The following is a 16,300-nucleotide window of genomic DNA, read 5'->3' as shown; positions in this document are numbered from 1 at the left end:
TGAAATCAAATCAACAATGTTCATGGTTTTTTTTTACCTTAGGATACATATTTTTCAGGCTGTCATGAGAAATATAGAATTTATGGGGATATGCTATAACTAAAGGTTAGGAATTACATATAAGCATCAAATATGTTAGATACGTATCATATTTCAGAAGTTCATATTTTTCACTTTATTGCTCTGCAATTCTCTTTATCACATTTATTCGTATTTAACATTAATTGATCAAGCATTGCTGAAATTATGCCTACTTTGTAAAATGAGGTACTAAATAAGCATAATATAAAACAACTGTAGCATAGTGGTATTTCTAGTACTCTATTATTTCTGGGGCTATTTTATTCCACAAAATTCGTAAAACTGTCTGAACAGTGCTAGGTAAAATTCCACATTAACCAAACCAAACATAATATTTTTTTGCATGATATATTAGGTCCTTACATATGAAATTGGCATTTTGTATGGGAGGAACAAAAAGTCGAATATTTTTAAATATAATATATTTAATTAATCAAAGTATGAACTATTGTTTTCTATGCACTTTTGCTATGTCATACTGGTAGTTCATTGATCCCTTTACTAAAAAAAAAAACAGTCGGACAGGAATCAATAAAATCTGTGAAGGCGATTTGGACTGCCCCATCAAAGTTACATTTTTTCCCTTGCAAGAAGTTGTCCAAATTTCGAAAAAAATGGTTATCTGTTGGAGCAAGGTAGCAAGTACGGAGGATTTCTTAGACATTCCAATTGAAGCTCTTCTAATTTGGTAGCCGTCTGTTGTGCAGTGTGTGGTCTAGCGCTGTCGTGGAGCGCTTGACCAGCCTAGGTTGTTTATCCGCTAGCTTTTCCATCATGGTTTGCAATTGCTGACAATAGACATCAGCCGTAATAGTCGGGCCAGATTTGAGAAAACCGCAATGAACAATACCGGCACTAGTCCACCAAACGCTTACAAGTAACTTTTTTGGGGTTAATTTTCGCTTGGGGCAGGATTTGGCTGGCTGGCCAGGATCCAACCATTGCGCAGAGCGCTTCCGATTATTGTAAAGAATCCATTTTACATCACAGGTAATGATTCGGTTAAAAATACCTTTCATTATTGTCAGTAATGTAACGCAGCAGTCGACGCGCGTTTGCCGGTTTGCTTCAGTCAATTCGTGAGGAACCCACCTTTCAAGCTTTTTAAGCTTCCCAATTTGCTTCAAGTGAATTAAACAGTTTTATCACTAACACCGCAGCCTGCAGCTAACTCGGACGTGGTTCGCGATGGATCCGCTTCCACAATAGCCTTCAATACTTCATTATCAACTTGGGTCTCAGGCCGTCCACGGAGCTTGTTCTGCAGGTCGAAATTTCCAGAACGAAAACGTTAGAACCAAAAACGAACTGTGTTTTCTTTTGCAACATGACCGCCATACATATCATTCACCCTTCGAGTCGTTTCCGCGGCTCTAGTGCCACGACGGAACTCGTACTCGTAAATAATGCGATACTTTAAGTTTTCCATTTAAAATGAGTGACGCAAACAGAAAGAAACAAGAAAACACTAATGAATGACGGTCATCGAAGCACAAATACATGAGTAAATAGCTGTACAAATTTGAATTTGAAATTCCTAACCAAAGAGGAGGTATTTGAGGTCAAAGTGGCCAGTACCACAAAACGCCAATTTTATATGTAAGAATTAGGTCCTTAAAGTCCTTATTAAAGAATTAATTGGATTTCTTGAACTAAAAATTGATTTAGTGGTAAGATCCAATTTAGAAAATAGAAATAATTTCCAATTTGGAAAATATAACTTCCAATATAATACCATAATAAGTTTAACTATATAATGCTAGATATAAACTTTTAATCTATAATATAAAAATGAATGGCAAAATGTGTTGGTAACATAACTCTACAACGCCTGGACCAATTGTGCCAATTAATTTTTTTTAATGTTCGTTGAAGTCTAAGAATGGTTTTTACGGCGAGAAAATTCTAATAATTACCGGGAAAACCCTAAAACAGCCCTTTTCTTTTTCCCATACAAACATTTTGTAAATAAAATGTAGTCAATTTGAACTTTATTGCTATTTAATAAAATTCGTATTAAATTACAAGCACTCAGTGTTAGCTATAGACCATTAATACTGATTTTTAATTTCGCGATATTATTTCTTTTATTTTAGTTTCGGCATGGGACATAAAATGTTATCACGTCATCTGTCAAACAAATCGCGTTAAAAAAAGGATTTAATTTTTGTATTTTTAATTTAATATACCTATCTGAGCAATATTATTTGAATGCATACTAATAGGGAAATATATCAATGAGGCACACAATTTTTAAATATTTGTCACTTTTAGGTTCCCATTATCCTTTTAGATTATTTTCCAATCAGGTTTGAACCCTAAGTTCGCCTCTTAGTTTGAAGCCTCCTAGTAGACTTCCCAGTCAGGGTTTTTTTAGTGGGCCACAGAAGAGTGGCCAAAGTTCGTGGGAGCGAAGATACTTTGGTTACCCGAGCTGAACCTCACACATCAGCCTAACATGGTAATGGCAGAATCATCACCGTCATGAGAATGTCTTGCGCCGACTATAAAATTGGTAGGAACAAAAAACTGCCACATTTCAAATCTTTTTCACAGAACGAAGTCTGTGGGGTCAGCTAGTAATATTCTAAATCTCATGAATGTAGAATAGAAAAATTATGAAAGATTATATTATAGTTTAATTAAAATTTATTAATTACAGACAAAAAGCAATAATCACTTAGGTATATAAGCTCTTTCTATGCGTACAACATCTACAGGATAATCATTTTTGTCACATTCCACTAGCCCTATTCTTTTTACAATGGACATTCCACTTTGTACTCTGCCAAATATTGTATGTTTACCATCTAGCCATTGCGTTGATGCTAATGTTATAAAAAATTGAGAGCCATTTGTATTAGGACCTGCATTTGCCATAGACAAGATTCCAGCACCAGTGTGCTTTAAGTCTGATGTAATTTCATCATTAAATTGTGGTCCATATATTGATTGACCCCCTTTACCCGTGCCTGATGGGTCACCTCCCTGGATCATAAAATCTCTAATAATTCTATGAAACTTGGTGTTGTTATAATAACCTCTTCTTACTAATTCCATAAAATTTCTGCATGTTAATGGTGTGTGTTTCCAATACATTTCTACAATTATAGTACCCATTCTAAAAAATAAAAAAAATAGAATCAATCAAATTGAAAGCTGCTTGTGACATCTAGCGTGAAGATGATATTGAAATAACATTATTATGTTTATATTAAATTGTATACTATGTTCTAAGTTCAAAGGTATGATGATTAATACTATAAGGTAAACATAAGATTTATAAACTCTTTCTTACGTTGTTTCTAAAATTGCAACAGGAGGTTGCCAAGATTTATCTGGTATACCAGCACTCGTATAAGGAAGCATTGCTTTAAAAACGATTTACAATTACAAAATACAAACTAAACGAAACTAACGCTTCTTTTAAGTTTTAACATTTACAGTCCACAGACTTAAAATATTTTTTTTTCTTGTTTATGCCAACTGGGCACAAGGTACTCGCCAGTGTCGTCTAGATGGAGAAGACACGAAGGAGATTGATCGGTAAAAATAATAAGAAGTTAATTTTGAATATGTACCAAAATAAAAAAAAAATATTTAAATTCGATTGTTAGTTTTGAGACGGTACAGACAACACAAATATGACTAAAAACATTATTAAATACTATTTCCTATTTATTAATAATTTATATATATTACGCTTTAATTTTATTGATTTCCATATATTTACATAAAAATGTACAATATGGACTAAAGACAAACATTTAACACTAAAAGGACGGGAGACTTTAGGGGGAAGAACGTCATAAAGAGGATAAGTTAGTTTAGGACAATCAAATAGTATGTGAGATACAGTGCCTTCATCCAAGCCACACTCACAGATAGGGTGATCCCTTATCCGGAGCTTGGCTAGATGAACAGTGGTGCAAGCATGTCCAAGACACATACGCGAGATTATGGATGTAATCCAGCAATTAGCAATTCGATAATAACAAAACCAGGGTTGTCTTGGTATGTTTGGTTGGATGGAAGGACTTACCCTTAACCGATTTGAAGTCATTCCAAAATGTCTTCCAGGTTCTGTCCAGATATGTCTTTGCAAGAGAATAAAGATCCTGTGCTGAATTATTAAAATTATCTAGAGAACCTGACTCAGCAGATGCTTTGGTACATGAATCAGCAGTCTCGTTTCCTGAGATACCTGAGTAGCTAGGAATCCAAACTAGTATGATAGACAATCCTTTTTGATTACAAGAGAGCAGAGTCTCCCTGATTTTTAGTATACAGTAAAATGTCTTTATTCGCGGGGTATATGTTCCATAAATATACTGCGAATACAGAAACCGTGGATACAGAATGGTAATTTATATGGGTTTTTACGGGATACGTTCCTAGGTGCCAAAATAAAAAAAAACAAATATTTAAGAAAATCAATTTTATTGATGTTATTGAACATTTTGATTATGTAATCATTATCCTCAGGCTTAGGCAATGGTTTGAAGAATTTTATTATTTTCTCTTGCTTGGTAGTTTTTAATAGCTCCTTCAATTCAGACTGATACTCAGCAGTCGCATTAGAATTTGCCTCTTAAAATTAAGACTTCGTTCCATAGATGGATCAATGTTCATAAACAAATCACAAAGCTCATTTGCCATTCTTAATCCTTCACTAAGATTTTACAGAGTAAATGTCACATTTACAGTGCTAGTTGAAACCTCTTCTTCAATGGGCTGTGAATTTAACATTTCCTCCAAGTCGGTTTCAGTCAAATGTTCATTTTGCGATTCAAGCAATTCTTAAATGTCACTTGATTCTATCTGTTCGAACCCATCTCGTCCTATTCCATTTGCAATTTTGGCTATGTTTGCAGTCAAAGTTTGAACTTGCACGGATTCTTCGTTATTTTCCGCAGTCAGAGCAGGCCATAGTTTTTTCCAGCATGACTTCAATGTGTGTGGTTTCAATTCTCCCAATGATTCTTTTATGTTTACGATGCATTTTGCTATGTCAAATTTCTTCCAGCATTCCATAACATTCATATCAGGATTACAGTCCACTTTATTCCTTCAGAAATAAGGTTGCTTTCTTGCTGTTTGTTTACATTCTCAAAAACGTCGACCGCGGTGTTTGCGGCAAAGGCGGCTTAGGTCAAAGTACTCGGCGGTACCATTTGACGGCACTTGCAAAAAATATTGCGTTAAACTCCTATTGGAATTTTGTATGAAATTTTAGATCCCCGAATAAAGAAATTGGGTTGCATTTTTAAAATCCGAGAATAGTGAAACCGCGAATGACGAAAGCTCGAATAAGGAGCTTTTACTGTAATGGGAAATCGTGATTTGCTACGAAATGGGTTTTCTTTAATGGACATTAAATTACTTAAGAGTCTGTCAAAATAGCTCTCTGTTGTATGTTATGGGAGTGTGCAAATAGGATTGCTTCCAATAGAGCTGTGACCTCTCCTGTGAACAGTGAAGACTCGGGAGGACATTTAAATTTCAGGATTATTCTATACCGAGAAACCCAACAGACAGCACCAACACAGCTAAATGGAGACAGCTTTGATGCGTTAGTGTAAATAAGAAGATGAATTGACCAATTTTGATTAATATAGCTTTGTAATTTGATGTTGGTATCTGGGGCTCCTTTGATCAAACCAAGGTCTGTGATGATGGGAGGTTTGTAAACCAGGGCTTTATAAGGAGAAGAATATAGGAGATTTGTTGGAAAAGATATCAGGGGGTTAGGGAGGCTGGTGTACTTTAGATAACTATCTAGCAGATAGGAAGAGGAGTTGCGGGTGGGTGCAAGGAGTATGTGATAGTCGGATTAATCGATGCCAAAGAGGATGGGATGATAAAAGTAACATCTTGCTAACAAAGCAGTCTCATAAATACTGCCGGCGGATGTGTAGAGGAGGATCAACACACGCAACCTGCAAAACTGCATTAGTGGGGGAGGATTTCATTGCACCTAGAATTATTCTTAGGCACCAATACTGAATTTTGTTAAATTTCCCAGCAGAATAAACATACAGTAATCCATATAACTATGTGCTAAGGCATTATACAATAACTTTAAAGAATAGGGGTGAGCACCCCACCAAACTCCAGCTACTGCTCTTAGTACATTAATACCTTATTCACATTTTTTGATAATGTGTTCAGAGTGGGCAATTCCGTTCAGCCGGTTGTCTAAATAAATACCAAAAAAAAATCCTTTATCTGTCAGGTTGATTTATTGATTTTCAAACGAAATGAGTAGAGTGGGAATGTATTTCTTCCTTGTAAACACCACTGCCTGAGATTTGCCAGGGACAAGCCGTGGTCGGACAACCACTGGCCTAGATAATACAAAGCAGAATTGATACGACAGGATACTTCCCCTATACTGCCTGAGCTGTGATAGAGGACAATATCATCAGCATATTGTAAGATGTTACAAAAACTGGCGAAAGACAGTTCGAGATCTTGGGTATAAATGATATAGAGCAGAGGGCTGAGGACTGAGCCTTGAGGGAGACCTTTCCAGGCTAGTCTGGGGGGACTCTTCCCCCTCTCTAGGTATTCTGATGCTTTATCAGAATAGATCTGGAAAATAGCAGATTACATATGAGATAAACCATCCTCGAAGGTACACTCAGCTTACGCATTTTTTGCCTGAGCGCCGGAAGTAGGAAATTGTCATATGCAGAAGCAATATCAAGAATCACACCCACAGGGTACTCTCCTTTTGTAAAGGCTAGGCGAATGTCTGTTATCAGTATACTGAGGCTGTCTGTGGTACTCAAACCCTTCCGGAACCCAAATTGGGAGGAGGGGAGAATATTTCTACTTTCCATTCCAGTCGGTTTTTAAGAAGGTGTTCTGTTACTTTAGCTAAAGTAGATGACAAAGCTATGGGTCGATATGAATTTGAAACTGAAGGGTGTTTTCAAGGTTTGAGAATGAGATGACTATTTGAGATGTCCAAATTGTCGGTATAATACCAGTTTCAAAACATTTGTTCATTATTTTAAGGTAGTAAAGTTTAGCTTTATCATTTAGTCTAGCAAGGAAGGAATATAGAACGCCATCTTACCCTGGAGTTGAATCTTTGAGATTATTACGAGCGATTTGAAGCTCAGAGGAAGGAAAGGGAGCATCCATTTCACCGGAAGCTAGAGCTGGCATAGAACTTAGAAATGAGTCCAATGAAACATAGGGAACGAACGCCAATTTGTCTGCAAAGTTGTTAATCCAGTCAGAAGGGTTATTTGATGTAGGATCAACATGGTACAGGGAACGACGGAATGTCCTCACATTTGCCCACGAAATAGTGGATAGAGAGCGAGGGCTAAGGGATGCACAAAATTATATCCAACTAGATCTTTTCTTTTTCGATACTAACCTTTTAAGTTTAGCATCAAGCCTCTGAAAATTATTAAGGTTCTCCTGAGACATACAGGCTGAGTAAGATTTCTCTGCAGCCGTTCTTTTACCAAACAAATCGTTGCATTCATCATCTCACCAGGGAGAAAAAAGCAGCTGATTTTTAGGAGAGTGGTTTTTGGGGATCTGATAATCAGACGAAGATATGAGAGAATTTAAAAATAGATCATAGTAAGACAAGACAGTTTCTTCACGTTGCAAATCCGGCAGAGTGTCTACCATACAATCGACGGATTGGGCATACTTTTTCAAGTTAGATTTTTTTAGTTTCTATTTTAAAAGGAGGTCGTGGTAATAGGGGGGAAAGGATTTGTTGTTTAATGTAATAAATATGGGAAAATGATCACTGCCATAGGTGGACTCAAGGGCGTTCCAAGTTAGTTGCGAGGCTAGGTTAGGGGAGCAGAGATTGAGATCCACTGCAGATTTGGGATTCTGATTAGGGATTATACCCTGCGAGTTGGGGAGAAGGGTGACGAATATACAAAGATACATAAGAAATATTTAAGGTACGAACAGCAACAGCATTAATCTCTTCACTCTGGGTAGCAAGAGGAATTTGGGAGAAAAGGAGGGAATGCCGTACAGACAGCACTGCCCGCAAACCCATAATTCCTGTCATGTCTCAGGCAGGAGAAACCAGGCACCCGAAATCGGTAACCAGGTCTCAGCCATGTTTCCGAGATGGCAACAATTGTAGGTTTATGGAGGTTTACTTGGACTAAACTTTTACTATTCCATTGAATTAGGGTTATTAGGTCCGTTTTGTAATATAAAGAGTTGGGATATGTTTTTGTCAACGTTGGGCTGTAGGGAAATTTCACCACATGGGGCGACAATACTGAGAAGGAATTCAGAAATAAATTCTAACATATTGCCCTGAGAGGGAACAACATTATTGTTGAGAGCACAACCATTTGGGAGAGATGAGGATCACTCACCAACAATAGTCTGGTGAGCTGTTCTATCGTACCCTTTTACTAGAGGAGCTTAGGGTTGAGAGGAGCGATTGATTGTTTGGCGATAGGAAGCTTTGGTAGGAGTTTGGGCTTTTTGAGGAGATCTTAGAGAATAGACAGGAGGGGTAAACAGTTCTTTTCTTACCGCAGCATATGAACGTCGGACAGGTGGAAACTGAATTGCTGCTTCAATGTATGAAATATTGTTCTGGGACATCACCATTTTTATGGATTGCTGTCGAGAAAATTCTGGACAGCCCTTGTTAGAAGCAAAATGTTTACCTGAGCAATGTAGACATGTGAATGTTTCTAAGGTGACTTCGCACGTATCACCTGAATGGGGCTGAGAACACCTGTAACATCTAGGCTTAGATCGGCAGACCGATTTGATATGACCAAAACGACATCAGTTCAGGCACTGTATGTTTGGAAGTTTGTAGGTTTCGACAGGGAGGGAAGTGTGGTAAGAGTAAACCTTAGCAGGGAGTATTTGGACAACAGATTGGGTAGGCACCCAGGTGGGGACACCCTCAGTAACTGATTTTCGGTTCAGTCGCCTTGACTTTTATACCTCACCACATCCAGGAGGAAGCTCTAATGAATCTACGAGTTCGTCTATTGACCAGTCCATCGGTACACCTTTGACCAACCCCATTCTAGTTATGTTATAATAAGGGATAATAGTTTTAAACTTGCATATAGCGAGAATCGGGTTGACCAGAAAGTTGTTGGCAGCTTCAGCAGAAGAGAACTCAACGGTAATTTTATTACAGCCTACATTTTTGCACCATCGTGTATGACAGAACTAATTTTGTGCTTATACATAAACTGACCGAATGTAAAAGCACGTAACGAGGCTCCAGAAGATGGATCCTCTACTTCCCAGGAAACTGAGACAATGAATGGACCTTTATCATCAATAGAGTAAGACCGAGGGCCATCGGAGAAGGAGGGGTGGACATATAGGTGTTGAACAGACGGGTTTGCCTGAGTGGGATCCGTAATTGTTTTTAGAGGAAGGCATCTTTCTCTCCTCTCCTTGTCGTTTGCGAGACGTAGAAAAGGTCGGGAGGCTCGGGGTCAGGATTCATTTTACTGGAACTGCAGCGACTATATTAGTTAAAATTTTATACTTTACCAGTACCAATAGGGTTAGTTTTATGTAGACAGAACAATAACAACTATTTTAGCTTTGGAAAATCACAGAAACACCGGAAAAAAAACTAAAATCTCACTGACACGTGCGTCAACCATCGTCCATATCCATATATATATAAAATGATATTTAATAATTATAGTAACTAATGACATTCACAGATGCTAATCAGCAACTACAAGCTGGCAATTGTTTTACTTGGCATTCTAGTAGTGGTCTTACAAACCAGATTATATATATAATTGCAAACATCTCTTGAAAATAATTATATAAATATATTTATTTTTGAAAGTATGTGTTGAACTGTGTCCGTAGAAGTAGTTTTTTAAAATTAATTTTATGGCCTGGTAACGAGAACTTTAAGCCATCCGTAGAAGTATTATACGAACCATAGAGTATAACTTACAATTTGTATCGAATAGAACCTGTGGAATAAAACTAAAAATAGAAAGTAGGTACATAAAAGATATTGATTTTAGGATACAAGAACTATCCATATTTTATAGATGCAGTTTCTGATATTTGCGTAGATACTGTGTTCTATTTTTCTTCAGAAGTGTCTTTATAGAAATTTTGTATTTTTTTGTGAATTATATATTGAGTTTAAAATGTTTAAATTAATTTGGCAGTGCTTGTACTCTCCTCGTCTTTATAAAATTTATGGAGACGGCGAAAAGGATGTAAGTATCTGGTCATATTATTATTGATTTGAATTATGGTACCTAATAATTAAGCTGAAATATATTTAAGATATTAATGGCTTAAATACAATTGATTTGATCTAAAGCCATTTGAAATTAAGCTAAAAATAAATCTAAAATAAGCTAAAATAAAATAATATATGTATCATGGAATATAAGATACAGGTATCACTTAGTCCACGTCATTAAATTTGTATCGGTAAAGTGTAAACATCCCTACTCATCGGCAAAGAAGACAGAGGGTGTAGGCTGAGAGAAAAAGTCGGCGTGAAAAACTCTCGGTACTCTTTTAAAATAACAAATCTTCATACACTAATTTGAATGACTACAAACATAGATTGAAGAAACCAGAAGGAGGGAGGTACGCTCCGCTATTAATCTGTATTAAATTACAAAACTGAATGGAAACCTTTCAGTCCAGTTTTGAAGTGCGCATATCACACATCTTCCTTCATGCAGGCTCAACAAGCTGTCACGAGAAAACAGCACAAGACAGGAAGTGGTGTCATAATAGCATGCCACTGCCATTTGCCACATTTATAATATAAGAAATATTGTAAATAATGTGGATGTAGCTTGTCTAGCAGTAGTCCCAGGCTCCTTAATTTTTTTTAAAGCAGAGATTAAAGAGCTTCTGGGATTTTATTAAAGAAAAGTAACCCTTTTCCCAAAAAAGAATTACTTACTTTAGAAAGTTTACTATGGGGAAATTTCAGGCTGCATTTGTTCTGAGTATTAACATTATGTGTATCTTCTATTCTCTAACTTATCACTATTTTTGTATACATACATTTCCCATGTCCAACTTCGACAACATGTCACAAGGTTGTTACCATAGTTATAAATTAAAAGTTGTCTATGAAGTTGAAATTACGTGTAGAAATAATTAGTAACTTAGGTGTTATACTGCAGAAATAAATTATTTGTTTTTGTATTTAATTTACCTGATATCATGAATCTTAATGCATCCAGATCTAGTACCATTGTCCCTATTTGAGTTGACATTGACACTTCTAGCCTCTGTTTTCTTTTATACTCGCTTTTCTCACACAGAACCTAAACAGGAACTAATACAATGTTTAAGCAAAGTGCACTTCTGGGAAAGGAGGTCTACTTTACACTGTAAAGTAGAGATAATGTATTTGCTTTTCCGCAGCAGAACTAAATGAGTAGTAATAGATATTATGTTTTAAAGGAAATTACTAAGCATTTTCTCATGCACATTACACAATTTTCTTACAAAGACATACAAAACAGGTGCACCTGGTAACATTGATATAGGGTAAGAGGTAGCCAACCTCTTACTAACACCATTATACCTAAAAACACACTGGTCATGATAATATGGTCAATACAGATGTGGTACACAATATATTTATAATAAAGCATTACATAAGCAACAAATTAAAGTCAAAGACAAAAACAATTCCATGTGCTTGAATTTGTTTTTGTTTAGATTTTCAAATTATTTTTGATGTGTAATGATGGTTATGTTACTCACTTATCTAGGTGTTCTAGCATAGAACCTTTTTGTATATTTGACCTAGACAAACTCTTGAAGTATATACCATAATATTAATTTAAATTAAAAATATTTTGATTATTTTATTTGTATTTTTTTATTTAAAAAAAGGCTACAATTTCTTTTTTACAGGCTATGTATCAACCAAAACGTTTAGAAAAGTATGGAGATAAAATTATTACAGTTGTAAGTTTTAGAATAAGTGTATATAAAAAAAATGTTTTATTGTTTGAAAACATATTTAATAATTTTCCATATTTTTTTTACAGGCACAGAATATATTCACTATTGTCAGCTATGCTTCTCCATTTGTATGCACTTATATTTATAGAAGAGGTTTCTTTTCATGGGATGAAACAACATTTTTAACTAAATTGATGTGTGGTGTTAGTTGTTTCATTATGTTTTCCTTTCTTGTAAGAGCAGTGGGTCGAGCATTAAACCCTAAATACACCGAATTTCTATTTGTGATTCAAAAACCGAAAGCAAACACTAAAGAATTTATGAACCATATCAGGAAATATGATTTTGAATTTACATCTTGGCCAGTGACTTTTGCTATGCCTGCAACAACGAGGTACCATTTTTTACTTTTAACTGCTACTTATTACCATTATATTAGAAGACATAATGATAAGTAACTTGTACCCGCGGCGTTGTCCTCGTTACGAATTTATTTTGTGTACGATATGAGAAATTCAACTGTATTTACTAAAAGTGTACACTCCAAGTGACGATGGTGGGGTGCCAGTTTACAGAGTCCCATTGTCTGTAAGGGCGTGCCAGACAACATTTAAATAATTAGTTAATAGTAAGAGTTTTTATTAAAAAAAGTAATAAGTACTTACTGCAGTGATGAATAATAAATAATAATAAAGTAACAAGCAAAAAACCATTTATAATAAGCTATGAGACTTGTATCTAGTGGTAAAGATTTCGACTCATCCTCAGATAGAATCCCTTCTGATTTAGACCATCAAAAAGCTAAGACTTGTATATAAAGAAAAAATATCAAGTATGAAAATATAATCAGGCGATAACTTGTTAAAAATCTTCTACTTATTCATTATATATATATATATATAATGAATAAGTAGAAGATATATTTATATATATATATATATATTCATTCATTATCATATTTATTATCTTTTTAGAAAATCCTGGTTTGAAAACAATCCATTTAATAAGAGTTCCAATGAAGACTTGCCAATTTATCAGAGAATCCCCTTACAAATTCTGGCATTCATTGCTGTACACACCTTCGCCATGCGCATAATTTATCCTGGAACCTTAACTCTCATACAAAATTTATTGTGTAAGTTCATTTCTAATTGTATAAAATTAATTTGAGCCGTGTATGCCCGGTAGCTTGAGAGTGCGAATCTCATCTCTCCGATCGAAGGTTCGAAACCCAGCTGTGCATTAATGGAATTTTCTGTTTATATCAGCCAGGCCTGGCTTTGAGATAAAGTAAAAGATCACATAATACACTGAAATTACGGGCCGAGGCTAAGGGTTGTAGCGCTACTGGATTTTATTTTCTAAATTACTATGAAATTAATTAAGTGTAAATGTGTAATTATAGGGAATCCTTTAATGGAAGGCCGTACACAATTAGTGGAAACTTTCCATGGTAAAAGGGCAAAATTACTAACATCAGATGCCAATTCTATAGATACAATATTTGTAGACAATCGAGCGCATTCAAATGGCAATGTATTGGTAATTTGTTGTGAAGGAAATTCCGGATTTTATGAAATCGGAATGGTAACTACCCCGATAAAGGCGGGTTTTTCAGCTCTTGGTTGGAACCATCCTGGGTTTGCAGGAAGTACTGTAAGTAAATAAGTGAAAAGGCGGTTTTAGAAGCCAAATGCTTAATAAAATAAAATATTATATTACTCGCAGGGTACACCATTTCCGAAACAAGAACAAAATTCTATAATCGCCGTAATTCAGTATGCCATTGAAGAACTCAACTTTCCAATCGAAAATATTGTATTGTATGGGTGGAGTATTGGTGGTTATACTGCAGCATGGGCTGCAGCTAACTACCCTGATATCAGCGCTTTGGTATACTCTTATGCGAATTTTTTTATAAGTTTTAATTTTTGTAAAAAAATCTTAAAGTCTTTCCTTTTAATTCTCTAGATTTTGGATGCTACATTTGATGACTTGCTGCCCCTAGCTCAAAACCAAATGCCTAGATCATGGTCTTTGTTAGTAAAGGAAGTTATACGTACTTATGTTGACTTGAATGTTGGTAAATTACTAGCACAATACAAAGGCCCGGTGCAACTTATTCGGCGCACTGAAGACGAAGTGATTTGCTTAAGGTTCGTATTGAAACTGCTATAAATCATGATCTGTTGAAACCATCTTAAAATAATACTTAAAGTCGTCAAAGGTAAAATTATTGGCGTCGCCAAAATACTTAAACAACTTTGTTAGTGTCATTACTAACAAAGTTGTTTAAGTATTTTTAAGCCTCTACTGTAATATATTTATAAACTATTCTCCTACTGTAATGGAAAAGTTTTAATGTTATTTGGTTTAAATAACATTAAAAATTTAATATTGAATTATGTAAGTTACATCAAACAATGAATAAATGAGTATGATGTAAGGTTAATATGCTTTATCAAAATTTTGATACTCAGCTGTAAATTTCTTACTTGTAATGTTCTATACTTTAGACAAGGCCAACTGCAGACAAACTGCGGAAATTCTCTACTACTAACTCTTCTTAAGTCCCGGCACCCAAGGTTTAATGAAAGTGATGAATTACAAGAAGCTATACTGTCTTATGTTGGAATGAGTGAAATGCAACGTAGCAATATAAACAAAGATACATTAACAGAAGTTAATCGACAAGCCCTTCAATTGGTAATTATTCTAGTTGTTTGTAACTTTTTAAACAGCATAATTAGGTCACAGATTAAATGTGTAATATATATGTGTATGGGTTATATATATGTCTAATGGGGTTTTGATTTTAATTATTTAATTTTTTTTATAATAAAAGCTTATTTATTTCAGATTATTAAATATATGAGAGATTTCCAATCTAATCATTGTGCACCTCTACCAGAGAACACATTCGCTGATATTATGAAATATTTTTATTTAAAGAACTAGCTCATAATACACATCTCTGAAAGTCACAGTATATCTGTTACTTTCCACAATTTTGGGAAACTACGCAAGCTGCATGCAGAGTAACTCTGCTGCAGATATGAACTGATGTAGTGACCTGTGAAACTTTGATCAGTGAGAATTGACTAATATTTTATGCTATTGAAACTTAATTTATATACATGTTATGGGCATTGTTGTAATTAATGTAATGAATTTTTAGCTTTAGTCAATTAAATGATGACTATTATGTGCTTGTAATCCATCATTATTTATAACTATATTGTATTCATAATAGAGGTATATAAATCCTGTAGTGATTGATGAAATTGCAAAGGATGTAAAGATTCTTTAATAATTTTATGATTACTGATATATGGTTTATATATGACATTGAAGGTTTTAATTTTAATAATGAAACTGTACCTTCTAAAAATTAAAATTCTTGCTCAAATTAGGTAACTATCTATATACATTTAAATTTGTTGGTTAGAAATATAAGCATGTTACAAAACAAAAACTAATATTAAAATATATTTAATGATTGTTATATTAATGACTTTATAGGTGTATTGGTATTTGATATCCACAAAGAAAGCACTACCAGCATGTTATAGGTTCTAGTTTTTCACTACTTTTCTCTGTCAAATAGATATTTTCAGTCACCTTTGTAATATGATATTATAGTGTAATAAGATGAAAAGAAATGTAATGGTGTGGAAATTTAAATTTTCACAGATACTTTTAATATTAGTAATAATAATATATTTATTCTTATTGTATACATATTATATTCTTATTGTATACATAAATATTATATTTAGGCACTTTACAGATGGAGCAATTTTTTTAGTTTCCATATAAAATATGTTCTCTCAGTATGCCTGATTTATTACTATGGAAATTTATTAGAAATCTGTAAAAGTTTATTAGGTAACTCGGCTGACCTATAGTGTTATGGATTGATATCATGGAAGCAGATCTTGTTCTCATTTTATTATGTTGATCACTTGAACTTGAATTGCTGTGTAAATTGCAGCTGAAATAATTATTCCATCTGCAAAGTGCCATAGGAATCTAGTAGTAAATAGCTTATTTATTCAAAATACAATGTGTATAATCGTTTAACATTAATAAAATGAAATGCTGTATAATATAAATGTTTAGAGGTCATGGTTCACAACATTTAAGTATGTACCTACTTATTGGCATAATGCATATGAAAATAAAGAATTAAAGCATTTTTTCTTTTAATTCAAATAGACAAAATATTGAATGATAATTTGAAGGCATTCAGGTTCACTCCGAC

The 16,300-nt window shown here is 34.5% G+C and overlaps 2 protein-coding genes across 2 annotated transcripts; one reads left to right on the top strand and one right to left on the bottom strand.

The window, feature by feature from the left end:
• Window positions 1-2,702: 2,702 nt before the first annotated feature.
• On the bottom strand, window positions 2,703-3,547 carry LOC123718556 (peptidyl-prolyl cis-trans isomerase-like 1). Its single transcript, XM_045675172.1, has 2 exons — window positions 3,380-3,547; window positions 2,703-3,202 (listed from the first exon to the last, which is right to left on the bottom strand). Exons 1-2 carry the CDS (start codon window positions 3,448-3,450, stop codon window positions 2,758-2,760), a joined length of 516 nt encoding a protein of 171 aa, XP_045531128.1. The 5' UTR covers window positions 3,451-3,547; the 3' UTR covers window positions 2,703-2,757.
• A 6,559-nt stretch (window positions 3,548-10,106) lies between these two features.
• Window positions 10,107-16,233, top strand: LOC123718735 (phosphatidylserine lipase ABHD16A). The gene is made up of 9 exons (XM_045675496.1): window positions 10,107-10,310; window positions 11,986-12,039; window positions 12,123-12,430; window positions 13,011-13,171; window positions 13,442-13,692; window positions 13,765-13,929; window positions 14,008-14,192; window positions 14,553-14,742; window positions 14,896-16,233. Exons 1-9 carry the CDS (start codon window positions 10,239-10,241, stop codon window positions 14,992-14,994), a joined length of 1,485 nt encoding a protein of 494 aa, XP_045531452.1. The 5' UTR covers window positions 10,107-10,238; the 3' UTR covers window positions 14,995-16,233.
• Window positions 16,234-16,300: the final 67 nt, after the last annotated feature.

This window comes from Pieris brassicae, chromosome Z, assembly GCF_905147105.1.
Source record: "Pieris brassicae chromosome Z, ilPieBrab1.1, whole genome shotgun sequence".
Lineage (NCBI taxonomy): Eukaryota > Metazoa > Arthropoda > Insecta > Lepidoptera > Pieridae > Pieris > Pieris brassicae.
This window is presented reverse-complemented; position numbering and strand designations above follow the sequence as displayed.